The 27,547-nt window shown below is 44.4% G+C and overlaps 1 protein-coding gene across 1 annotated transcript in view; it reads right to left on the reverse strand.

Annotated features, from left to right (window-relative positions):
* Window positions 1-463: 463 nt before the first annotated feature.
* Window positions 464-27,547, reverse strand: part of XKR7 (XK related 7) — a 59,107-nt gene continuing 32,023 nt past the window's right edge. The window contains exons 2-3 of the mRNA XM_089513315.1: window positions 5,360-5,559; window positions 464-2,004 (exon numbers count right to left, since the gene is read on the reverse strand). Coding sequence (XP_089369441.1) covers window positions 1,043-2,004; window positions 5,360-5,559 — 1,162 coding nt within the window. The 3' untranslated portion in view covers window positions 464-1,042. The remainder of the gene's footprint in view (window positions 2,005-5,359; window positions 5,560-27,547) is intronic.

Genomic DNA, 27,547 nt, shown 5'->3' on the forward strand with positions numbered 1-27,547 from the left:
TCAAAACCACGTCAGCCTGGATAACTGAAGCCTGTGGGCAAAGTGGGGAAGGCAGGGAGAGCAAAACAAGAGGGACGGTATGGTTTTGTTTCTTTTTTGGAGAGCTAGATCTGACATCCTGCATGGAAAATGGTCCTTCTCACCCCACCCACCCCAAAAAACCCCAGCCCTCCCACACAACCCTAATGTGTTTCAACCCTCATACCCCCTTTCTGCCCAATGCTAGCCTGTGCCACGCAGCCATTGACTATTAGTGCCCAGTGCCACAGATCTTGCCCCGCTATGATTCCCTGGGTGGACATATTTTTCATTTCACCATTCTTCACCTGGGATCCGGCAATTAACTCTCCATCGCTTGCTCTTAAATGAACCTTGAACTAACCCTCTGCCACCTGCCCTTAAACAAGCCACCATCAATCCCCCCCTCTGTGCCAGCCCTCCCCCCCCCCCGATGACCCTCAGGTAACGGAAATCCATCACCTCCAAAAATGAGGCCTACACTACCTGGCTCAGGTAACAACAGGTGAGGTATTTGGGGAGAAGCCATTGCCAATCACCACTTTTTCAGGGGGGGGGGGACAGGATACTTGGAGAGGGCACCCCTCCTGTCGGGGCCTCCAGGGCAGATGAGAAAGCACCTGGACTACCTGAGGGAGAGACGGCGGCATTGTTACCTTAATGGTGGCCTGTAGCCCATTGGGCAACCTTAGAAAAGAGGGAAAGTAGCACCAAAATTGGCCCATTTGGGAAAGGAGTCTGAGCCAGGATGGGGGGAAGATGAAAAGAAGGAAGAAAGGAAGAGATGGAGGTCTTCACAGAGGAGGAACAATCAACCAAAATTGCCAACGAGAAATGGGAAGCGGCCTGCTGCTTTGGAGGTCTCCACGTTCCCCCTGCTTGCTCCCCATGGACCGTGGTGAGGGAACAGAACCCGAGACCCATTTGCCATGGCTTCTTAGAAAAGCCAGGCCTGGCCCCTACACTCAGGAAGGGGACCCCGAAGCACAGGGTCCCTTGCAGCTCATTCATTGTTCTTTTTTTTTTACACGGTGGTCTCATACTCCAACAGCTCCTGTGAAGCTCCCACGCTGCGGTACTGCAAGCGCGGCGTGGTGGGTGAGCTGTATTCCAGCACCAGGATGGTCTTCCGGAGGCGCCGGTCGATAAAATGGGCGTCCCAGGCAGGGTATTTCTTCCGTGGCAAGTCAATACGGATGACAGGGCCTTCTGTCCGTGGGGCACGGGGCACGGGGGTCGGGGGGACACTAGGCCGGACCTGAAAGACCGGCACGCAGCTGTCTCTGTCTCCAGGTACCCCCTCCCTCTCGGCCCCTGTAGTCCTTGGCAAGGAGCGCGGGGGGCTGGTGATGATATCCCCAGGGACCCCCACGCCACTGGGGACTGCAGTGGTCTCCTCGCTGCAAATGCAGCCTGTGCTCTGTGTCCCAAAAATGGTCCCATTGGGGTGCAAGAGGCAGTAGTAGATGAACATGAAGAAGACACCTAAGGCGAAGCTGGATGTGACAACACAGACGATGATTAAGGCGTTGGATTCGGAGATGTTCTTCTCGCTCCGGTACCAGTACCAGAGCCCTGTTAGGGCGGCGTTCTCCAACAGGGTGATGGTGTAGTAGATGGACATGCGGCACCGGCTCCGGCCCTCCTTGACATTGAACCAGCAGAAGATGTAGATGATGCCCACCACCATGTTGTAGATGATCTCCTCCCACTTGGACATGCAGAAATCCGTCTCGCCTTGGATGATCCAGAAGGTCATGATGCACCAGTGAGTGACGATGAAGATGCCGAAGTAGAGCTGGAACACAGAGGCAAAGAGAGCGAAGGCGATGGCCCGGGCGGCGATGGTGAAGAGGTGCCAGAGGATCTGCACCACCGCCCCTTTGTAGGACATGGGCAGCTTGTCTTCCCGTGAGTCCCGTAGCACCTTCTGGTACGAGGCAAGGGTCCATGCCAGGGAGACCAAGGAGGCCGAAGCCGAGAGACCTACCCAGGCGAACAAGGAGAGAGAAGGGGAAGCAGGGGGTTAGGGGGCAGAGAAACGGTGTTACTGAGGAGGAGGGATCACAGTGGAAAAGGGAATGACATGAGAGAAAGTAAGACAGCAGGAGATGGGGATGGGAAGAGAAGGAAAGGTAATAAACAGGACATGTGAGACCAAGGCTCCTTACACACTACCCTAGTGCAGTGGGTCCTTGGTATCTGCTGGGGTTTGGTTCCAGGACCTCCCATGGATACCAAAATCTGTGGATGCTTAAATTCCGTTATATGCAATGACACAATAAAATGGTGTCCCTTATATGTAACAGCAACATCAAGATTTGCTTTTTGAGATTAGTATTTATTTTTAAAAACATTTCCAAGCTCTGGATGCCTGAATCTGTGGATAAGGAATTCATGCATATGGAGGGCCAACCGTTTAGCACTGTGATACCACTTTAAATTTCCTGTCTGCATCCTATAGAATCCTGGGGTTTGTAGATACTTAGACTCCTCTGTCAGGAAGCTCTGCTGCTTCCCTGTACTACAGATCCCAGCATTTTATAAAGGTACATCTACATTGTAAAAACTGCAGTTTGACACCCCCTTAACTGCTATGGCTCCATCCTATGGAATCGTTGGATTTGTAGTTTTGTAAAAAGCAGCATTCTTCGGCAGAGAAGGTTAAAGACCTTGTAAAACAATAAGTCCCAGGATGCCGCAGAATGGACCTATAGCACTTAAAGTGGTGTTAAACTGTGTTGTTTCTACACTAAGATGGCAGTTAAAGTGGAACAGAAGTGCTATGTATAAGAAAAACAATTTGACACCATTTTAACTGCTATGGCTCAATGCTATGGTATTCTGGGATTTGCAGTTTTGCAAGAGATTGAGCCTTCTGGTGCCACAACAATCTACAAATCCCAGGATTCCATATAATGGAGCCATGACAGTTATAGCAGTGTGAAACTGCATTCATTCTGCAGTGTGGCAGCAGTTTCAGTCAGTCTGAAGCTGCAGGGCTCTTGGCTAGCTTCATTGCACCCTGCTAGAAACTGTTCTGGCCTATTGGACTGGTCACTGTAAGGGATGCAGAATGGTGAATGAAACATACAGTTAGTAGGTCTGGCCCAGCATGTGGTCACTCTTAATGGCAAGTCTGGACAGGAGCTTCAGATGCTGGGAAGAATGAAGATTTACAGAGAGAAAAGAAAAGAAGGCGGAAACCTAGAAATAGAGAGAGTGTGTGAGAGAGAGGATGATGGAGCAAAGACGCAAGAAAGGATGAAAGGTGGAGCAAAACGCAGCACTACAGAGGAAAGGAAGAAAGGACAAGAAGAGATGCAACACATCGGAAAATGTTTGAAGGCACGGAGGGAGGAGAGCAGGGGGTTTTCTTTGTTAAAAGAAATGTGCGTGATGAAAGGAAATGAAATATTTCCTTGATTCTTACTACAAAACTCAATTCCCATATTTGCATTCATGAATAATCTGCCAGGATATTATAAGTGGGTGGGTGGGTGGAAGGGAGTTGTGTTTGTACAAAGCTAAGTGGTAAGATAATAGAGGTTTAATACAAAAAAAGGGAAGGAAAAAGGGAGGTGAGGGATAAGCCTACCTTACCAGGTATATCCCCAGCATGTTAAAAAGAATCGATCTGTAAGTTTGGCAACCCAAACAAAAATCCAAAGAAAACTGGTGACCAGGGAAAGGGGGGAAATTATTTGTTCTAGTGTTCTCGCTCGCTCTCTGCTGTGTGCCTTCAAGTCATTTCTGACTTACGACAACCTTAAAGCATCCCTATTATGGGATTTTCTTGGCAACATTTGTTCAGAGGACGTTTGCTGTGGCTTTCCTCTGAGGCTGAGAGAGTGTGACTTGCCCATGATCTCCCAGTGAATTTCAAGGCCAAGCAGGAATCAAACTCTGGTCTCCAGAGTCATACTCCAACATTCAAACCACTACACATGCTGGCTCTCAGTGTTCTCTAGAAGGCTCAAAATGCTTTGGTTTACTTAGGCAAGGCTTATCTGACCTGGTTGTTTCTTTTCACATGTGCATAATGTTAGTTTGGGATAAATGTTTGCTGAAGCATGGTCTTCTTTTTTGTGGTGCACAAGCTGAAACCTATTCGCTCCTTGTTATTTTTGCCTCTGCTACCAAATTTTCTGTTAAAGTTGTGCCTAGGAATATGTCTATGCTGTCAACTGAGGTCTATCTATAGGATTATAACCTGACATTGCAGTGCTTCACTTTACTTGAAAGTAAGCCCCAAATGGTTCAGGGGCACTTCATTCTATTATGTCTAGGATGTTGATGCTGCATTCCTTTAAGTCATTTCCGGCTTATAGTAACCCTAAGGCAAACTATCATGAGGTTTTCCTGGCAAGATTTGTTCAGAGGAAGTTTGCCATTGCCTTCCCGTGAGGCTGAGAGAGTGTGACTTGCCCAAAGTCACTGGGTTTCATGGCCGAGACAGGAATCGAACCCTGGTCTCCAGAGTCATTGACTAATGCTCAGACCATTGTGCCATGCTGGCTCTTTAGGGTGGCAACCTATCAAATCCAATCTAAAAAAATTCTGAAAATATCAGAAGGTATTATTATTATTATTATCATCATTAATATTGAGGCAATTGGGAAAAGTAATCCACGCTTACTAGACATGCCAAATTGAAAAATGGAGAGTACCTCCATATCTTTAATGGTTTTGTAGAAGACGGGATTTCAGCAGTTGTTGCTTGTTATCAGATTGAATGACAAGCAACACTTGCTTAAATCCCCATTTCTATGCAGCCATTAAAGTTACAGGAACCATCTCTAATTTTAATGCTGGCAACCCTAATCCTTACCTCTTCTCCCATTATTCAATGAAATCCATTCCCACATTAACATGCCATGACAAGCCATGGTATGGTTTTTTGGAATGTGGCTTGTTGTGATGTATGAAACAGCCCCTGCTTATCAGCCAGTTTTTAAACCAGCAAAGTCTTCTGAACCTATTGCATATTATTGGCTTACCAATTCTGCCTTGTTTGAGACATGGCTTATTGTGACATTTGAACCCCAAATCATGGCTTGTCTCTGGCTTGTTTCCCCGAATTTGAAACAGGAGCTGACAAAAGGGGCAGGAGAAAAACAAACCAGAAGCAGGCATAGGACAAGCCATGGTTTGTATGGTCCTCTGCAGTGCAATGTGAGGCTTAAGTGCAATGTGAGGCTTAAAGAATAAACCATGGCTTACTACAAATCCTGGTTTTTTGCACTGTGAAACAAGAAGCTGTGGCAGCAGGAAGCAAGATGCTGGACTTGCCAGGGCTGGATGTCACCCAGTTGAGAGGATCTTGCAGGGCGCCACTTACCCTGCAATGGCTCAATGTAGTTCTGGTGCACCATGATGCTAAGCTGGAGCACCAGCTGTGGGGCGCTCTTAAGGAAGGTCTCCAGGAGACGCAGCATGCTGATGTCAGCACTTTCAAACATCATCCTCCAGTAGAAGTGGCGCCGGCGATGTTCAGACTGCCAACGGCTCTGAAGACCCAGATACAGGGTCCGGAGGTACCTATAAAAGAAGGGAAGAGAGAAAAAGAAGCAGGTGATGAGGCTCGAGGGAGGACTTTGTAGCCTTTCCAAGATGTCATCTTGGAGGACACCAAGTTACCCACTCCTGATGTGCTTTGACACCAAGGCCCAGGCGCACGATGGGAAGAAGGAACAGATGAGAGGCAAAAATGATGAGGACAGTAATGAAGACATTAATGATAATGATGGAAGTACCATCCCAGACCTGAAAGGAGGAGGAGGAGGAGGAGGAAGGAAGGAAGGAAGGAAGGGTGGTAGAACCATACAGTTGGAAAGAACAGTAAAGACCATCTAATCCAACCTGCTGCCAGTGCAAGTAGAATCATAGAATCATAGAAACCACAGCTAAAGCATTCTTCGCAGGTGGCCATCCAACTCCTGTTTAAAAACCTCATGCCTCATTCACCACATTTTCCAGAAGGCTTCACACAACCTTGTTTTCCCCACACAAACCTCCTTTGCTTTCCCTAATGCTGCCTCTGTCTGTTTTCTTATTGGGAGACTCCATTAAGGAGAATTACAATGAGTTGAAAGTCTGATGTGAAGACCAAAAAGTCAATGCAACTCTTGGCTGCATCAACAGGAGTGTAGCGTACAGATCAAGCAAAGTAGAAGCGCTGCTCTATTTGGCTTTGGTCCGATTTCATCTGGAATCCTGGGTCCATTTTTGGGCACCACAATTCAAGAAGGAGCTGGAATGGGTCCAGAGAAGGGAAATCACGATGGTCAAAGGTTTGGAAACCAAGCCTTATGAGGAGCAGTTTAGGGATCTGGGCATGTTTAGCTTGCAGAAGAGGAAACTGAGAGATGAGATGATGAGATCCATCTTTAAATATCCGAAGGGATGTCAGGTAGAAGATGGAACAAGCTTATCTTCCGCTGCTCCAAATGCTAGAACAAAAACCAGTGGATTCAAATTAGAAGAAAAGAGATTCCACCTAAACATTAGGAAGAACTTCTTTACTATAAGAGCTGTACAATAGTAGAACTGACTGCCTTGGAGAGTGGTCAGTGTTTTTTCTTTGGAGGTCTTTAAACAGATGTTGGATGGCCATCTCTCAGAACTGCTGTCTTTGTATTCCTGCAACACATGGTGCTTTTGTTTCCTTCCAACTCCAGTGATTCTATAAGAAAAACAATGGAGTAGCTGCAAAATGCACGTGTTACTGCACAATGGAGTGGCCGCACAATGCCATAATAATAATAAAGTTTATTTATATCACCCTTTCCAAAGGGCAGAACATCAAAGATATATAATCAATAAAACACAATACTATAACATGCTTAAAAACTAAAATAATATAATACTAAAACAAGCTCCTTATCAGTCACTATCCATTTTGGAGACCTTAGGTGCACTCAGCAACTCCGTAATCCGGCAAATTGAAGAGGAAGATCTTCAACCCTTTATGAAATTGGGTAAGTTTCTCTTCCAGTCAGAGGTGCAAAGGAAAACTATTCCACAAATGCAGAGCCAGATCCTGAAAGGCTCGCAGCCTTGATAGAGCGGTATGCATTGGTGGAACCGCTAATAATTCATTCCCTGTGGATTTTAAATCCCTAGATGGGACATACCATGCTTGCTGAACTGCCAGATACTGGGGGAGGATAAAACACAGCACCTTGTCTTATTGTACAATGCCTTGATAGTAAGAGTTGTTTGACAATGGAATGGGCTCCCTCAGAGGGTGAATAACTCTCCATTGGAGGATTGTAAACAGAGGTTGGCTGCACAACAGTCAATCACAGAATCATAGAATCTTAGAGCTGGAAGAGACCCCAAGGGCCCTGATCCAGTCCACCCCCATTCTGCCATGCAGGAACTCTCAATCAAAGCATACCTGACAGATGGCCATCCAGCCTCTGTTTAAACAGAGCTATTATATCACCTTTTAACCCTCTCCAGGATGAACATATCCAGCGCTCTGAGTCTATCCTCATAGAACATGGTTTCCAGACCCTTCACCGTTTTAGTCGCCCTCCTATGGACACAGTTACATCTTGTCAACATCCTTTTTGAATTGTGGTGCCCAGAACTGGACACAGTATTCCAGATGAGGCCTGACCAAAGTAAAATAGAATGGCACTATTACTTCTCTTGATCTTGACACTATACTTCTATTGATGCAACCTAGAACCACATTAATTTTTCTCAAGTCCCAGTTTCGAGTAGTAGTGTCAAGTTCTTGTGTCGCCTTTTTAGCTGCTGCATCACACTGTTGGCTCATGTTCAACTTGTCGTCTACTAGGACTCCTGAATGTGCCAGGTGTCCCCCGTCCTATATCTGTGCATTTCATTTTTGCATTAGCTGTGAATTTCCTGCACTAGCCGGGGGTTGAGGTAGATGACCTCTGTGGTTATCTTCCTACTCAACAGTACTATGGTTCTCTTGCTTATATGACAACTACTGCCAGACCAAAGCTACAAGAAGCCCATCAGGACAGTGGGGTGGTGGCAAGAGAGCGTTTCCCCCCTTTAAGCAGTGGGTCCTGTTCATTGCTCTGATGAAACAAGCCTTGGAAGAAGGCAGGAACAGCTGGTCTTCCTGAGCCACATGGAGCCGAAGCACTGAACTCCCAAGGTTGGATGACGAAAGGAGGCTTGGCTTCGGCTGCTGGGGACTGTGTCGACCATCTGCCAGTCAATCTGCAGTGAATGTAGGTGTTCAGAGGGAGGCCTTCTGATTTTGCCAAAGGGGGGTGGGGGTGGGATGGGGAGCGGGAAATGAGAAAGACCTATTCTTTCTTTCTGAGCAAATGCTCCTTACCTACAAAGCCACCCTTCTTTACCTCCACCCCATCCACGGTGGCGATATGTTCTTCCACCCCCGATTCTACAATTTCTCTGCGAGGCACATTGTAATAGATACTGCATAGGAAAAGGCAGATCAGCCTTGATAGGAAGGGTGTACAACAGAAGTTTCCAATCTTCAGGGGTTTTTTGAACTGTGTGGTCATGTTCTACAAGAGTTTATTCCTGACGTTTCGCCAAGATGATGCCAGCCACAGATGCTGGTGAACCATCAGGAATAAACTCTTCTAGAACATGGCCACATAGCCTGAAAAACCCACAAAAAACTATGGATGCCAACGTGAAAGCCTTTGACTTCACATCAGACTAGCTGCCAATGGAACTTTTGCAACAAGGAGGTTGTGAGCTCAGGTACATTTCTAAATTAAACCATGGGGGGGGGGACTCTTTTGTTCCAGTGAAAAGTTCACATTTCCTTGTTTTGTTTTGAATTCTCCCCAGCTTTCTGCAGGTGTGGAATCAACTGGACACCTTTGCTTTATCAGTTTAGCACAATCCCCAATAGCACAATCTTTGCCACAAACAGTGAAAATGAGATGGGGATCCTTTCTGTTCATCCCCCTCCTTCCATCTGTTTTCTGTCTTGCTTTCGTAGATATACTGGAAACAGGGGGAGAGCATACTTTGGCACAAGGGGACCACAGTTCCACGTAATGCCATTTGTAGGGCTACAAGAATCTCCATTAAGTCTCTCCAACACTTTGTAATCCCAGCTAAAGCCTCACACCTGCCTGCTTTCCTCCTTCCTTTCTCTTTATCCCTTTCTCCTGGAGTGCTTAGGAAGTCTAATGGTGACAGCTGTTACACCATTCTCTCGACACTCACATGCTCTGGATTAAGAAGAAAAAACCCTATAGAAATATGTACAAGCAAAATCTTGATGTAAACAAAGCTATATTACAGGGCAAATAAAGCTGAATTCCTAGCTATACAAAATTTTGGAGTAAACCACATTAGAATAAGTAAGACTTCTTTCTGAGTTGACAAGCAGAGAGTAGCTACAATACCCTCTAAAGTGTAGCCAAGCAACATTGGGGTGTGGTCAAGATGGCAAAAGGTATTAATGAGGAAAAACAGACAAGCGAGGAGAGGCTGAAGCAGTTTGGAACGTCTTAAAAGCAGCTGAAAAGGAGGATTACAGAGGATTAATTAGGAAAGTTGGAAGATCCTACTCTTTGCTCTCCCCTCCCCACTGAGTTACTTGACTCTGAACTTAGTTTGCAGCACTTGAGGTAAGCTGAGGACAAAGGAGGAAAGCGGGAAGAGGAGTGAGAAACTGGGACATTTTAAAAGCAGTTGAAAAGTGGGATGACAGAGGAATAATCAGAACTGTCTCTTACAGACTGAGACGGATGGTATGAGATACATGATTCTGGTGCAAAAGCTTGGGAAAGGTTATTTTTGGAATGCAACTCTCAAAACCCCCAGTTGGCATCGGGGATAGTGGGAGCCATGTTCAAAAAGGTAATTTTTTCAAATTCTGGTTCGAAGTCTGTGGCTGCCAACCTCAGGACCCACAGGGAGCTCAACTGACAAACTCAATTAAGGCACCCCAAAGAAAATGGATCCCCATTTAGGCCTGGGTAGGTACACTGCTCCCCAAATCTAACCTTGCCAGAAATGTGGCAAGTTGGAGGCAATGGTGGCAACGAACCAGTGCATGAAAATTGCACAAAAGATCTGATTAAACATTTGGAAGCATTTCCTGAAGGAGGTAGAACTGAGGGGCTAGTGACACTGTGAATATAATCCAGGATGAATCCGAGTTAAATCTCTGTTGTTCACACGCATCCTGAATGCACCCGATTTTGGGTTTTTTGGGGGGAGGGGGGAGGGGCTGCCAAAAAACCTGCTTAATCTGGAATAATCGATTTAAAGTTTTCTTTAAAAAGACCTGCATCATTGGTAGTGTGAATAACCAATGTGAATAGACCCGAATAGACCTGGGATAAAACTCCATACAAAAAAGGGTTCCAAATGCATTCACACCGACTCCATCTTTATTCGAACAACCAAACTCACAGAGATGTGGATCAGCATGGTTTGATAGTATAAATAACAAACCCAAAATGCGCAAGTGCAATGATTTGCATCATCGTGCAAAAAAAATGACATCTGAATGACCCCTCAGAGACACAGCTGTGTTAATCTGGACTATCAATATGCAAACGGATTCTGTTAGCACATTTCAGACTAACTGTGAAAGAATAAGCTTTTGTGGAATGCAACAACTTCTTTTGCACACTTAGTCTCAAAGGTGCTACAAGATCCCTTTGCATAATGATATTCTAGACTAACTCTGAATTCTATACCAGGGAGTGGGTGGCTTTGTAGGCATCTTGATAAAGGCTATTTCTACACACAGTGACCCAGTTTAACCCAGGCTGGCCTGTTGTTGTTGTTAACTGCCTTCAAGTTCACTCCAATTGACTGCTATCCTGTGGATGAGACATCTCCAAAAATCCCTATCCTCCGCTGCTCTGATCTGGTCCTGCATGTTCATTCTCATGACTTCCATGACTGAGTCCGTCCATCCATCTGGCATGTGGTCTTCCTCTCCTCCTTCTAAGGCAATGGTTCTCAACCTTCCTAATGGCACAACCCTTTAATACAGTTCCTCATATTGTGGTGACCCCCAACCATAAAATTATTTTCATTGCTACATGCAAATATGTGTTTTCTGATGGTCTTAGGTGACCCCTGTGAAAGGGTCCCGATCCACAGGTTGGGAACCACTGTGAGAAGGCACAGTAGTTAAATGCTGGTACTGAAGCCATTCACAGCTGCAGGGTTGTGAGTTCAATCCCAGGCAGGACTGCAGGTTCCACTCAGCCTTGTATCCTTCCATAGGTTGGTAAAATGAGTACCCAGCTTGTTGGAGAACCATTAACTTACACATTGTAAACTGCTAAGGGAGTGCTTAAGTGCAGTGATAAGCAGTGTAGAAATACGGTCTTGTTAAGCCAGGTGTCCCCCATAATCCTATATTTGTGCATTTCATTTCTCCACCCTAAGTGCAGTACCTTACATTTCTCTGTGTTGAATTTCATTTTGTTAGCTTTGGCCCAGCTTTCCATGGCAAGGGATTACACTGGATGGTCCTTGTGGTCTCTTCCAACTCTGATTCTATGGCCTTGTCTGCACAGACCAAAAGATCTGCCCCCCCCCCCCCCCCCCCGTTCTTGTGTTGTCCTGTGGACAACGCATGGCCTAAACCAAAATTCTGGTGCAAGCAGTCCAGACAATGTCCAACACGTTACATACCAGGAATGGAGTAAAACATACACTTAACACAGTTTTTTAAAAAGTTACCTGTTGCTCCAGATCTGGAGCCCTCCATTCCCATGTTGCTTTGGCAGTTTGCATGAACATCCCACTGCGCATAGGTGTACCAGCAGGGCATGAATCCCACTAGTCTGGCCATTCTGACAGAAATTGATATATCATACACTTCAATAGGCTGGGAAGCTTTCAGATGATATTTTAAATTATTTTTAGTAAGTTTCTAGCCCTCATGGAAGTGGGGATAAAGTCCATCAACCCATTTCACTCTTGTCTGGGGGGATTTAAATAGGGGGCTGCATCCCTAGAAGTCTATGCAGGATATCACTGAGTCTTTCCCACCAGAGTAAATCATGTAAATGTATATAATCAGGTCAAGGAAATTGACTTTTTGTGGTGCATCATGGAGATTTTAATAAAGAATGCACATCGGTGAACATAACTTACACACACACCCTTTTAACTCTGTGAAAGAAAGAAAAATCTAAATTCTGAAGCTGGTATAACTATGCCAACAAACTGTATTTAATTGCACATAGTTATTTTAAGTGTTAAAAATATTTTTCCTTTTGTCAAGGAACTCAGGAGTTGCTGTTGGCTTCTGAAATTCCACGAGACATTGTCCACTCAGCATAAAGATTTTTGAAAAACGCATTAATTCATAGATAAGTCAAGAATAATAATGTTTAAGGAAAAGCAGAAACTCGTAGAACTAGAAGAAACATAATTCTATCAGGCCACTGGCCATTGCTGACCTCTGACTTCACCACAGTTATTGTATTGTTTTTAAGTATGTTTTATGTTTTAAATTCTACATTGTTTAATTGTATTTTAAGGGGGGTGGGTTGAGGGTTCGGATTGTATATTTTTAATCTTGTCAGCCGCCTCGATTGCATTTTGTAGAGAGGTGGGACATAAATAAATTTTATATTATTATTATTATTATTATCATCACAATATAGCATTGTGATAAATTTTAGAATTATAGCAGTTATTAGAGGCATCTGCTTACACTGACCTTGCTTACACAAAAGTAAGCTTTGTTAAACTCGTGGGACTTGCTTCTCTATAGATGTGCACAGGATTTTGCAAATATGTATGCAGTTATATATAGCTTCACATGCCTAGTGTTGTCATACATTGCACACCTCCCTCTCATGCACCACATCTCACAATTTTCAGATATTTTGGTCTTGCCCACTCATTGTCAGGCCAGCCTTGTCAACATCAGAGCCTTGTTTTGCAGAAAGGAAAGAAAACAACAACAACAAAAACCCTGAGCTTGCCAAGTGCTGGATCCTTGGACTGACTACTTAGAATCACAGAATCATATGGAGCTTTGAAAATTACCTTAATTAGTTACAGGTATGTTTCCAAGCCTTCTCCCACTCCATCTTCTTCTTGTTGTTGTTGTTATATTTATTTGTATGTCGCCTTTCTCCCAAATCCCAAGGTTATGCAAACTGTTGCATTGTAACTCATGCAAAGAATCCAAATGCAAGTACAGTTGGCCCTCCTTATCCACTGACTTTTTATTCAAGCATCCATAGCTTGAAAATATTAAAAAAATAATAATCATCATTCCAAACAGAAAATCTTGATTTTGTCATTTTGTATAAGGGATAGCATTTGACTGTGCCATTGTATTTAATGGGACTTGAGTGTCCATGGATTTTGGTATCCACTGGGGGTTCTGGAACCCAACCCTAGAGGATACCAAGGACTCATTGTAGTTGTAATTAGGGTTGCCAAGGCAGAAGTATTCCAGGCCCCAAGAATTCAAGGCCAAAAACCTGAGGTCACAGGAGGAGACACCTGGTGATGTCACTAAGCAGGACAGAACCACAGAGACCCCAAGGCCATCCAGTCCAACCCCCTTCTTCTGCCATGCAGAAACTCTCAATCAAAGCATCCCCGACAGATGGCCATCCAGCCTCTGCTTAAAGACCTCCAAGGAGGGAGACGCCACCACTCTCCAAGGAAGTGCGTTCCACCGTCAAACAGCTCTTACTGTCAGGACATTCCTCTAATGTTGAGGTGGAATCTCTTTTCCTGTAGCTTGCATCCATTGCTCCAGGTCCTGTTCTCTGGAGCAGCAGAAAACAAGCTTGCTCCCTCCTCAGTATGACATCCCTTCAAATATTTCACCAGGGCTATCACATTACCCATTAACTGTCTCTTTTCCAGGCTAATCATCCCTAGCTCCCTAAGCTTTCCTCATAAGGCATGGTTTCCAGGTCCTTTACCATTTTGGTGGCCCTCCTTTGGACATACTCCAGTTTCTCAACATCCTTTTTGAATTGTGGTGCACACACCCGATTGTTTCCCCCTCCGTTCATCCCTCATGCTTAAGCAAGGGACACAAGTTTAAAAACTACGAGAATGGAGGAAAGACTGTATATGTAAACACAATTATTCTGTGCATATGCTATTGTAAGTTAAAGGTATAATTTCAATGTTGCCAGTTGTTTATTTCACAACTATTACCATTAGATTCAGTGATATGTGGGAATTACGATTCATGAGTAACATTAGTACAACCCCCCCCCCCCCCCATTATTATGGATTCTGTATGGGTGTAGCATGGAAGGAGGTCAATGGGGGGGGGGGGTTGATGAGACCAACCCTAGGGACATCAATGAGCCCTACCATCTTTAGGTCTTCCATTTCTTGGAAGGGGCACAGCTGGCGTATCAGCCGAAGCTGATAAGGACTTGAAGGCACACAACAGCAATAAAATGCTGCCAGTAGAATGCATTAGCCATCTTCTGGCTCATACATCACCTCTAAAGAGGGATGGAGGAGGGGAAGCCAAAGGTAGACCCCCGATTCCATATTCCCACTGGACCTTGCTCACATGCCAGGCCCCTGGTGCCTCAGGCGGCAGTCAGCCAAGTTCCTTTTCTCATCCGCCACCATCAGTCAAGACCTCCTTAGCAATGGGACCCCAGGGATGGTTTCCCTCTGTACCTGGCAGGCTTGATGGAAGGCTTAAATAGAGACTGAGACATCTTTAGCCCCAAAGGTTCATTGGGGGGAACTGCCCAGGGGGGGCAAATGTGCCACAAGGGAGACGCTAACTGCTAATACCATCTGTCCTTGCTGAACAAAAGGGGGGGATCTGTAATTTAAACCTCCATAATCTGCTGGACCTGCTATCTCTTCCAGAAAAGGATCCTTTGGGTAAGCAACAATTCTTTATTGATTGATGCAAACTATTTTTTTTATTGCCTCTCTGGGGCTCCTAAAGTGATGTCCAACAGATTAAGCATTCCTTCAAAAAACGGTTTTTAAAAAGCCATTTTCAAAAGCCAGAGTTCTTGCAATAACAGAAACCTAAAGCTAACCCCGAAAAGGATTTTTAAGGACCAAAGGCAATGTGAAATAACAGCTTCTCGGCTGCCGCATCCTAAAGGGATGGAGCCAGGTTGGCGTCCAGAGGGAGGGAGTTCCACAGTCAAGGGGTCGCCACAGATGTAGCATTTTTAAATTAATTTTAAATTTTAAAACCGTTTTAAATTTGTTGTTATGGAAGCCGCCTTGGGTCCCAGCTTGGGAGAAAGGCAGCATATAAACAAAACAAAACAAAACAAAACAAAACAAAACAAAACAGAGAAGGCCCTATCTCATGTACTTAGAAAACTAACTGGACATGCAACAGGAGCTGTTGCAGAAATAATGCAGCTTGACACCTCTTTAACTGCCATGGCTCCATGCTATAGAATCTTGGGATTTGTAGTTTTGTTTAGATATTTAGAGAGCGATGGTGCCACAACAAACTACAAATCCCAGGACTCGATTGCATTGAGCCATGGCAGTTAAAGCGGTGTCAAATTGCATTATTTCTGCAGTGCAGATGCAGCCAGGGTCGCTGTTGAGGATCTCAAAATTGGGGCCCATGGGAGGAAGAGACTATTTAGATATCTTTGTTGTTGTTCGCTGCCCTCGAGTCGACTCCGACTCATGGCGACCCTGTGGACATCTCTAGGAATCCCTATCCTCCATTGCCTTGCCCAGATCCTGTAAGCCCTTGCCCATAACCCCTGATAGAGTCTATCCATCTGGTTTGTGGTCTTCCTCTCCTTCTTCCACCCTCCAACTTTCCTAGCATTGTTGTTTTTCTAGTAATCCATTTCTTCTCATGATGTGCCCAAAGGATGATAGTCTCAACTTGACCATCTTTGCTTCCAAGGAGAGCCTTGGTCTGATCTGTTCAAGAACCCATTTGTTTGTCTTCTTGGCTGTCCATGGCATCCTAAGTAATCTTCTCCAGCCTCACATTTCAAAGGAATTGGTTTTCTTTCTGTCTGCTTCCTTCACTGCCCAGCTCTCACATCCGTACATGGGGATGATGGAGGATACAATGGCCTGGACCTTTCTGAGTTTAGTGCTCCGTTGTCTTTGCTCTTTAGTAGCTTTTCCAGTTCTTTCATAGCTGCCCTTCCCATCCCTAGTCTTCTTCTTGTTTCTTGTCTGCAGTCTCCATTCTGGTCAGTGTTTGATCCTAGAGATGGGAATTCTTTAACTATTTCAATTTCCTCGTTGTCTAGATTGAATTTGTCTATTTCTTCTGTGGTCATTATTTTTGTTTCCTTTATGTTCTGCATCAGACCTGCCTTTGTACTTTCCTCTTTGACCTTCTTTATTAACTGTTCCACTTCATTAATGTCTTCTGCTAATATTATGGTGTTGTCTGCATATCTTAGGTTGCTGATGTTCCTTCCTCCTATCTTTGCTCCTCCTCATGCTGATTCAAATTTTGCTTCTCTTATGATGTTTTCAGCATATAAATTGGCCAGGAGTTACATAGTTTTGCCAGACTAGCCCCTTGCATTGCACTCAGAAGCCAGTGTACTTGTTCCAAATTGAATGGCGCTTTCTAAAGTATACACCAGACAACTGTCTGACTTCTACATGGTATCTGAAACTTCCCAATGGGCCAACATGGTATAGTTGTTTGAGCACTGGAGACCAGGGTTTAAATCCCAGCTCTGCCATGCAAACCCACTGGATGACCCTGGCCAAGTCACAATCTCTCAGTCTCAGAGGATGGCAATGGCAAACCTCCTCTGAACCAACCTTGCCAAGAAAACCCTATGATAGGTTTGCGTTAGGGGCACCATAAGTTGGAAACGAATTGAAGGCACAAAACAACAACAACATTTCCTAATATTTTTCAAGGGCAGCCCAACGTCGAGTCACAGTGCCTTGCCTTGGTCTATTACTATAAAACTTTCCTTACTTTTCTAGTAAGATCAGCTACAACTTTTCCATCCTCCCTTTCTCCTTCTCACATCCACCTTCATACTCCGTTCTACGAAACACGCAGCTTAGTATATTTAGGGAGAAACTGTAAATATAAAAGGTGTGTGAAAGAGAGAGACTCATCCAGAGTGGTGATCTGTGCCAATTTATGTCACTCCATTTAAGATTGTTTCTGGACACTTTTTGACATTTATTGTCACTTCCACATCCAAACATTCTCCTGACTTTAAAAAAAACCACTTATGTAGAAAGGTGGCACGTTTCAGTTCAGTCATAGACATATTGCTTATGATATGGATTGTGTCAAAGGTGTGGTGGCAAAAAGAGGGCATTGCCCCCAAATAAAATACAAATTGTGTCCCCAAAAATGATATTTTCCTTCAGTCTCCAAATTTATAGCATTACAGAGAGGGAGAAATTGAAAATTGTTCACACTTAGAAAGCTTCCCTTTCTTGTGTTTGCATTCCCTTGGTATCACTTTGCCTGCCCCTTTTCTAAGGCCTAAACAGTATTTCTAAATGCTTAACTCAAGTTTTCATATTGAGGATGTTTTCTGTTGTTCCATCGACTAGAACTCACAGCAATGGATTCAATAGCATTTACATTTCTATACTGCTTCATAGTGAACTCAGCCCTCTCGAAGCAGTTTACAATCTGTAAACCAATTGTCCCCAACAAGCTGGGTACTCATTTAACTAACCTACGAAAGGACGGAAGGCTGAAGCAACCTTGGAGCCCTCTGGGATTGAACTCACAGCCTTGTGGCTGCAGGACTGGCATTTAACTACTGTGCTACCAGGGCTCCATAGGAACTACAAGAAAAGAGATTCCTCCTAAAATTATGATGAATTTCCTTATAGAAAGAGCTATTCGAGAGTGGAAGACACTCCCTTGGAGTGTGATGGAGTCTCCTGGAGGTTTTTAAGCAGAGACTGGATGGCCATCTCTCATAGGGAGGGCCTTGACTGTGTCTTCCTGCATGGAAGAATGGGGTTGGATTGGATGGCCCTTGGGGTCTCTTTCAACTCTGTGATGCTATGATCCTGAGAGGAGAAAGGGACCCGATTTGAATCCTTTTGCCACCTTTGGGGTAGCAGGCCAGGCAAAGCCACTCCTTTGCCATCACCCGGAGACAGTGGCTCTGGCTGGCTGCCTTAACAAGGGCACTGAGATGTGACAGCAGACAACAGTTAATCCCACTCTTCAAATATTCTGCGGAGAAAGGTGGTGGAGCAGGAGGTAGGGAAAGAGAGATGGATGATTTAATGGGCTTTGGACCACTTCCCAGGCCTTCCAATATGTCGGGAATACGACTGCTGGTGCTAAAGAGACAGAGCCTTGCCTTTGGAGAAAAGACCAAGGACATCGCCTCTGAGAAAGATGAGGAGTTTGACAGCTACTTTCCAATGTGGGGCACTTTATCTTTGGGGTGGGGGGACAGAAGAGAAATAACAAACTGAGGAGAAGAAAAGAGGCACCTCAGTTTTGTGCTGGGGGGAGCCTGATCTGCAAGCTTTCTCAGCACTTGGGCAACTCGTTTTTATCAAGGCAGCAAAACTGTGAGAGCCACCATGGAGCAATGGATGGTCCATGACTCTGGAGACAAGGGTTCAATTCCCAGGTTGGACATGAAACCCTTGGTCAAGTCACACTCTCTCAAGCCCCAGTGGAAGGCAATGGTAAATCTCCTCTGAACAAATCTTGCCAAGAAAACCCCCTGACAGGTTCATCTTAGGGTTGCCATATGTGAGAAATGACTTGAAGGCACACAACAGCATTGTTGTATGCGCAAAGATGTAAGAATTTATTTACCTACTATGGAGGGGTGGTTGTTGAAATTAGCCTTCATCATAGATAATAATAATAATAAATTTGTATAGCATTGTAGATTTAAATTCCAAGAAGGAAGCTGTGGTGTTCTCTCTCTCTCTCTCTCTCTCTCTCTCTCTCTCATATATATATATATATATATACATATTTGTTAAAACTATTTCAGCTACTTTGATTGCCCCCAAGAGCAAGTCTTTTGTAAAGTTAAAGGGACTTGCCCACTCAAGATCCAGACATTGCCTCTTCTTGTTATTTATAGCCTGCCTTTCTCTCAGACTGGAACTCAAGGCAGCTTCCAAAGGAAGAAAATCACATTATAAGCACATCCAGTTAAAAATAGAATATTTTAGATCACCCCAGAGATCTGTGCTTCTGAAGATATCTGATATGTTGAACCACCAGGTTTTCTATTCTGCAACAATCATGTTTATGCCCATTCAATACAACTGTTTCTTTCTTTCTTGGAAACTCAATACGAACGAGCAGCCGATAGCTCACAAACCAGCACAAGTCCAAGGAGCACCATGATGAGTATCATTGGGGCTCGACAGACCACTCTGAAAGAGGGATCGGCAGAACCAGAAGGGAGTGGTAGATGATGCCATAGGCTGCATCTGCACTGTAGAAATAATCCAGTTTGACACCACTTTAACTGCCATAGCTCAGTGCTATGGAATTCGGGGGGTTATAGTTCTGTGAGACATTTAGCCCTCTCTCTCAGAGACTTCTAGTGCCACAAACCCCAGAATTCCATAGTATGGAGCCATGGCAGTTAAAGTAGTGTCAAACTGGGTTATGTCTGCAGTGGGGACGCAGCCATAGTCCCTGGCAATAAAAACAGTCAAGAGGCTTTGACACTGTAAGCCCTCATTTCATTACAGCTCCAGCTAGCAGGCTTCCTGGAGGCAACTGCCTGGCTCCAAAGTGAACCAAACGCTGGTCTGGATAGGTCCCTGGTCTGATCCAGCGTGGTTTCTCTTATTTTCTTATAACACATCCCCACACAATGTCACAGGTCTTCTGCCTCTTGTGCATTCACACGCCAGAACTCACTTCTTGCTACATGTCCCCTAGTACATTTTATAAAGATTGTTCTGTTCTAAAAAAGCACAAAGCACCTAATAATCAAACGAAGGCAGTAAATAAAACTTAAAGGTGCAAAAATAGCAAGAGAAATGCACCGTAACTCTGTAGCAGCAACAATATATATATAAAAATCAAAACCAAGGAGCTAACCTCAGGGAAAACTTTCTCTCTCTGAAAAACAGCCCACATCAGCACTAAGGTAAATACACCCTCTTTCACACGGCAGAATTATAGCACTTTGATGTCACTTAAACTACAATTGCCAGATTTCAGGGCCTGGCCCCTCATCTTCAGTTTTCCTGGGTCATCTCTAAGTAGGAGACAAGAGTGCAAATTATCCAGTTTTGATGGATTCACCTATAGGCAAGAGGAAAGATCTCCATCTTAGTTAATACAGCAGAATTTTGTTACAATTTGTAATCTTTAATTGATTTCTTGCTGCAATTTGAAAAAAAAAAAACTTTCTGTGAGTCTATACTCAGCTTCTTCCTTCCCTCTCAGTCATTGTGGTGCCAGGGCTCACTCTCAACCCTACTTTGCATTCACCTTCTGGCTAGAAGAAAGTGTCTGTGTACCTTCAAGTCATCTGCTGACTTATGGCGACCCTATGAATTCCATAGGATTTACTTAGGCAAGGAATGTTCAGAGGTGGCTTTTTGCCACTTCTGAAATATAGCCTACAGCACATAGTATTTGTTGACAGTCTCCAATGGTCAGACCTAATTTGGAGTTTTGTGCCCAGTTCTGGTCACCACAGGATGTGGGCAAACTGGAGCATGTCCAGAGGGAGAGCAACCAAAATGGTGGAAGACCTGGAAACCAGACCTTATGCAGGATGACCTAAGGAGCTGGGTATGTTTACCCTACAAAAGAGAAGGTTGAGAGGGGATGTTTAAACATTTGAAGGGATGTCAGATTGAGGATGGAGCACACTTGCTTTCTGTTGCTCCAGAGACTGGGACATGGAGCAATGGATGCAAACTAGAGGGAAAGAGATTCCACCTCAATATTAGGAAGAACATCTTGATGGTGAGAGCTGTTCGACAGTGAAAAACACTCCCTCGGAATGGGATGGAGTCTCCTTCTTTGGGTTTTTTTAAACAGAGGCTGGATGGCGATCTGTCAATGGAAGGGCTTTGATGGTGTCTTCTTGCATGGCAGAATAGGGTTGGATTGGAAGGCCCTTGGGGTCTCTTCCAACTCTATGATTCTATTCTATGATTCCAGTACTAACCAGGGCTGACCCAGTTTAGCTTCCAAAATCAGATGGGATCTGGTCCTTCAGAGTATTTAGGCTGCTCAAATTTTCCTTATCTTGTCTCTCTAGGCTAGGGCCTGAGATCTGACAACCCTAGCTATCATGCTTCAGGCCATGATCAACGACATGGAGGATAATCTTATGCTTACAGAGGGGCATAACTATTGTGCAAAACCACCTCATATGATGTTCAGAAGTTGAATGCACCACCAAGGCTTCTATTATGACAACACTGGGAAGACCAGTGCCCTTATCTCCCCTCTGGTACTGAATGGACAGGTATGCACAACCCTTTCCCCATTTAAATGCATACCACAGAGATCTCAGCTTTACATGGATACATACTTGAAGATTTGCTTTTCTAGCATTCTATGCATATATGTTTCCTTGTTGATATAATTCTAATCTATTGTCTTCTGCCAGAGCCATCGTGGTGTAGTGGCTTGATTGCTGGACTAGAGATGCCAGCAGTCCAGGGTTCAAATCCCCGCTTTGCCAAGAAAACCCACTGGCAGATTTTGGGCATGTCACACTCTCCTGACCTCAGAGAAAGGCAATGGCACACTCCCTCTGTACATATCTTGCCAACAAAACCCATGATTTCACATGTATATTGTTAGTCCACCTTAGGACTGCCATAAGTCAGAAACAACTCGAAGGCATACAGGAATAAATTGTCTTCTGCCTTAGCCTTCTTTTTTTAAAAAATAAATAGGTTTCTTTTTAATTTTTTCCTCTTTTTCCTCTTGTTTGCCTCTCCCTTTAGTATGATGCAGTTTGACACCACTTTAAGAGCTGTAGCTTCATCTTATAGAATCCTGGGATTTGTCATTTTACAAGGTCTTTGGCCTTCTCTGCCAAAGAGTGCTGGTGCCTCACACATCTACAAATTGGGTGGCTTTGCTGTTAATCGGTGTCAAATTGGCTCCGGCCTATGGCAACCCTATTATGCGAGACCTCCAAGGCCATGCTTTGCCCTGCTCCGATCTTGAAAATTCAGGGCAGCCGTGAGTAAACTGCGTAATCCCCTCTGTCCTGTGGTTTCCCTCTTTTCCTATTACCTCCTACTTTAACCAAGCACCATTGTCTTTTCTAATGGGTCTCCACATAATAAGGACAGAAATTACTGTAATTATCCATCCTCTCATATGAGGATGAAATAGTTGAGGATTTACGTCCCTTCGGGGCAAAGCTTGGAAAGATTAGTTGTTCTTGAAATTATAGGAGCTGCAGGTCCAAAATGATAACTTCCTCAGAGTCTGAACAGAGGCGGTATCAGGTCTTCAACCATCTCCTCTAGCCAAGAGGTTATTGTTCCTTCACTCCAGATTCTTCTGTACTATCTCCAAGAGCTACCCGCTATGGAATGCCTTGCAGTCATCCTGCTGGAACTTCATTGCAGTGTGGACAACAATAAAGTCTGAGCCTGAGAGGCTCACAGAGGGCAGAAAGAATAATTTCAGTGGCAGCCAGTGTCCAAGTCTCTGGAGCATCAGAAAGCAAGGGGCTGGACAGACCGCCCCAAAAGAGTGGTCTGGAGCTGCCCATTTTTCCTCCAGAGGGAGCCCACGACAACCAAACTGCACAGGTTCCCTCCGCTCCAAAAAGAACCCGCTAAATGATGCAAGCGCAGCGCAGCGACATACAGAAGCTGCACAGCGCTTGCATCATGGATGCGCGCTCAATGTGGGCGGGGCCATGCAGTCATGGTGGCACCCGTACATGCTACGGTTCGGGAGCATCCGATGGCTGTGCGCTCTCGAACCCTAGTATCAGTGGCGCTACGCCACTTTTGGCCCATCTGTACCAGGCCCAAGCTTACTCCATGGAGCAAGCTTCTTTTCTGGTACTCCAGAGAATACAGTTGGCCCTCCTTATCCATGGATTTTTTTATCCACAGATTCAAGCATCTGTGAATTAAAAATATTTTAAAAAATTATAAATTCCAAATATCAAACCTTGATTTTCCATTTTATATAAGAGACACCATTTTGCTATGCCATTATATTTAATGGGACTTGAGCATCCACGGATTTTGTTATCCACTGGGGGTCCTACAACCAAAACCCAGCAGATAACAAAGACCCACGGTAGTATATGGAGCAATGGATGCACACTACAGGAGCAATAACATCAAAAACCCACCAAACAGTGACACCTTTACTGGGCCAACCAAAATGCACAGTACACATGTTGCAGCCTTTCAAAGCTCCACTGGCTTCTACATCAGGCAAGGTGTTCAAACCCATACAAGAGGGGGGGAAATCAGAATACAGGAGGAATGGAAGCAAACTTCACCTAAACATTAAGAAGGACTTCCAGACAGTAAGACTGCTTGACAGGGGAAGATGCTGGCTTGGAGTTTAGTGGAGTCTTCTCCTTTGGAGGTTTCTCAACAGAGGCTGGATGGCCATCTGTTGGGGGTGATTTGGTTATGTATTTCTGTATGGCAGAATGGGGTTGGATTCGATGGCCCTTCGGGTCTTTCCCAACTCTATCATTCTATGATTCTATTCTATGATCCTAGTACTAACTGGGACTGACCCAGTTTAGCTTCCAAAATCAGATGGGATCTGGTGTCTTTAGAGTATTTAGGCTGCTCAGATTAAATGTTCCTTATCTTGTCTCCCTAGGCTAGGACCTGAAATCTCATATCTGTACTTATCAGGCCAACACCAGCAAGGACATGAAGGATAACTTTATGCTTACAGAGCTGCATAATTTTTGTGCAGCACTACCTCATTCATGAACTGTGATGTTCTGCATTTGAATGCACAACCAAATGCACACACACAGTGCATATCTTCAGGCCCAACAGATATGCATGGTGCACATGTACAATGTGCATTGGTAACAAGGCCTAATGGCGCCATACACACTACTTTCACAATCTTGTAGTGAACGTGCGCGCGCACACAGACACACACACGTTCAGTTGCACATTTGGTTGTGCATTCAGTTGCACATTACCATTCAACACAAGAGTTGCAGAGGACCTACAATGCATAACTCTTCATGCAGAGAGTCACACTATACAACCCCAGAGGTTTACCAAACACATGAACATGTATAACAGCACCACATGTGCACATTCACTTCTCCAACCTTGAACAGAGTACAGCATTTCAACAAATCATACAAAAATGGCCAACCAATTCCATGCGTAAATCACCAAGAGGATTTAGGCCAGAGGAACATGGATTCCAATCTCCAATGTACATACCAAAACACTTGTTTCACAGCATATTGGACAGTGCGACGTTTATTTTGCAACACTCAGAGTGTGCCTGCTAACCTGTGGATGCTATTATTCTTACCATGCATCTCTTAATCATATCATTTGGTTATGCCCAGTGCAAATTCCATGCATAAACCATCAAGGGGATTCAAACAGAATGGGGTTGGACTGGGTGACCTGAGGGGGGCCCGGTATCTTCCAACTCTATGATTCTATGAGAGACCTGCAAGGGCCTCTAGGGATTCTGGGAGACATAGTCCAAAATATAAAGCAACTTTTCCAAGCGCTGGAAAAATCAGTGTCAGGTGGCGGCTCTCTTGTAAGCGGGTCAGGGATTTTGCTCAGGGCAGATCTGAACTTTAAAGGCGCTGTGAGGCTGCTGAACTCATCTCCAACAAGGCTATCACCTTGCAGAGCTCCTTCTCAATTTGGACTAAAACAAAGAGAAAATTCATCGACCTTTAAAGTTCAGATGACAGCCCTAAGTGGCTTCTCCCCCACATTTGCCACCGACATCTGACACACCAGCTGTCCCTGACATGGAGGAAGCCCAGCCTTCTGACACAGGCCACACGACGCCACCAGAAGGGCCCCAGCCAACTGGCACGGCTCCTGGCAACCATCTCCAATTTCTGCCAGCAGCCAGGATTGTATGAGAGAAAGAATCTGTTTCTGAACCAATTTGCAGGACGGTCTCATCAGCGCATGTTGCTCGGTGCTGGGGGCATGCAGAAGAACCTCACTTTTCTCATTCGGCTTCTCTTTTAGCAAGAGATTTAGGCTGCATCCATGGCTCCGTGCTATGGAATTCTGGGATTTGTAGTTTTGTGAGGTCTTCAGCTTTCTTTGACAGAGAGCTCTGGTGCCACAACAAACTACAATTCCCAGGATTCCATAGGTTGGAGCTATGGCAGATAAAGTGGTGTCAAACTGCATTATTTCTGCAGTGCAGATGCTGCCTTAGCAAGAGGAAAAACAAAAACCTACTACCCTGATTTTTCCAAGATTTTAAAACAGACACTACTAAACATCATTGATGCAGAAGAACCTCACTTTTCTCGTTTGGCTTCTTTATTTTTAGCAAGGGAGTAATGCAGTTTGAAACCATTTTCACTGCCATGGCTCCATGCTATGCAGTTCTGGGATTTGTAGATTTTGTAAGAGCTTTAGCTTTCTCTCTCAGAGAGCTCTGGTGCCACAGCAAACTACAACTACCATGGCACCCCTTGAATGGGCCCATTTTCATGCAACCCACCACTTCTTCCACCTCCTACCCCCTTTTTGGGTGATATGAGATGGCTTCCATTCTTTCCAATCTGCAAAGGACCCTGGAAGTGTTGACAAGTAAAACAGCCTTCCTGTCTAATGCGATTTTAATAGTTGCATTCCAGTGTCATTATGTCCCAATTACTGCCATGCGCTGGTCTGGGACCTGATGACCAGCTTTTCTGGCTTTAGCAGCTTTATTTGTAGCTAGGTTATTTTTTTTTTAAAGAAAGAACTCTCAAGGTTTATTACACAGTTTGGCTCAAGCTGCTATATTTAGCAGCTGGCATCACCTGCAGCTGAATGCAATCTTTCCGTGCCCAAGCAGTGCCCCTTGGCATGTGAAATATTAATTGAGTGTTGGGGATCACATAGAGACTGCATTATGTGAACCAAAGAGTAGTGGCTTACATTTGGATTTAACCAGAGGAACATCCATGGCATAATAATAATAATAATTTATTTTATTTATATACCGCTATTCCAAAGATCATAGCAGTGAACAGCAAGTAAGCTAATTAGCAAGTAAGCTAATTTGCCCCCAACAGTCTGGGTACTCATTTTAGCTCCCTCCTCGGAAGGATGCAAGCCTGAGTCGAGCTTGGGCCCTTTTGCTGGTCTTGAACTCGCAACCTTGTGGTCTTGAGTGAATGGCTGCAGTACAGGCATTTAAGCACTGCACCAACAGGGCCATAGCATGTCAAGGTAGTCAACCAAGCAGAGGGAGTGTAAGCATGGATTTGAGACAGGCTGGCAAAAAGAAAAGCCCAGAGTTTAACCAATCTCCAGTTCTTTTTAGTTTGCCTTTCACTCCTGCTCTAACTGAAGTAAGCTGAGAACAAAAAAAGGAGAGGGTAAGAGAAACCGGGACATTTTAAAAGCAGCTGAAAATGTGGGATGGCAAAGATGGAATTGGGACTGTCCTTGCAAACCAAGACAGTTGGAGGGGATAGTGTTCTGTTCTGAAGATATGGCTCAGAAGCCCTTTACATGTTTCACTTGTTTTTTCTTGAGATTCTTGAAGGCTTAATAACTTTATGATCTTTAAAATTTTCTCTGGTTGAGGAGTCTCTCCCCCCCCCAGATTGGCTCTCCCTTACTTTGTCATTAGGATCACCTTCCTCCTTTGTCTGCAGCTTACTTCAATTGCTGCAAACTAAGTTCAAAATGCGAAAATACAGTTGACCTTGCACATCTGCGGATTTGACTTTTGCGGATTTGATTATTTGTATTTTTAATAATAATAATAATAATAATAATTTTTAATGATGCCCTTTCCACCAAATATACAGTGGCTCCTTGTTTGGTTCCAGAATCCCCTGTGGATGCTCAAGTCCCATTAAATATAATGGCACAGCAAAATGGTGTCCCTGATATAAAATGGAAAATATACAAGGTTTGCTATTTGGAATTTATACTTTTTTGAAATATTTTAAAACTGTAGATGTTTGAATCTGTGGATTAAAAATCCATGGATAAGGAGGGTTGAATGTATTCTCTCCAGCACAACTCCACCAGACATTGACCATAGATTTGTGCTGGAGAACCTAGAGGTTCCTAGAGAAAACACCTCTCTAGACATTTGTAGGTCCTCCAGCGTGATTCTATGATCAGCTTCTGGCAGATGTTGATCACAGAGTTGCACTGGAACAGAGTGGGAATCTTGCCCTTCTCAGTGGGTTTAGGCAAAAGCAAGCTGCTGCAGCCTCTTTTAGCCGATGTGCTCTTCCTCACTAACAACTTTTGCCATCTTAAACCACACTCTGATGTTGCTGCCCTGGTTTTCATTTGGGAGATGTTGGTGGGTATCATGCCACAGGTAGCGTTCTATCTCTTTGCCTCCTTCTTCTTTTCCTTGCAGAGAGAAAATCTTCTCGCATCTGCCTGTCCAACGCCCAGCTTTTATTAAAACGAGATTTCATCTTCCATC

The sequence above is a fragment of the Sceloporus occidentalis genome, unplaced genomic scaffold (genome assembly GCF_023333645.1).
Source record: "Sceloporus occidentalis isolate IW3139 unplaced genomic scaffold, rSceOcc1.0.p SCAF_3, whole genome shotgun sequence".
In the NCBI taxonomy this organism is placed as follows: Eukaryota; Metazoa; Chordata; class Lepidosauria; order Squamata; family Phrynosomatidae; genus Sceloporus; species Sceloporus occidentalis.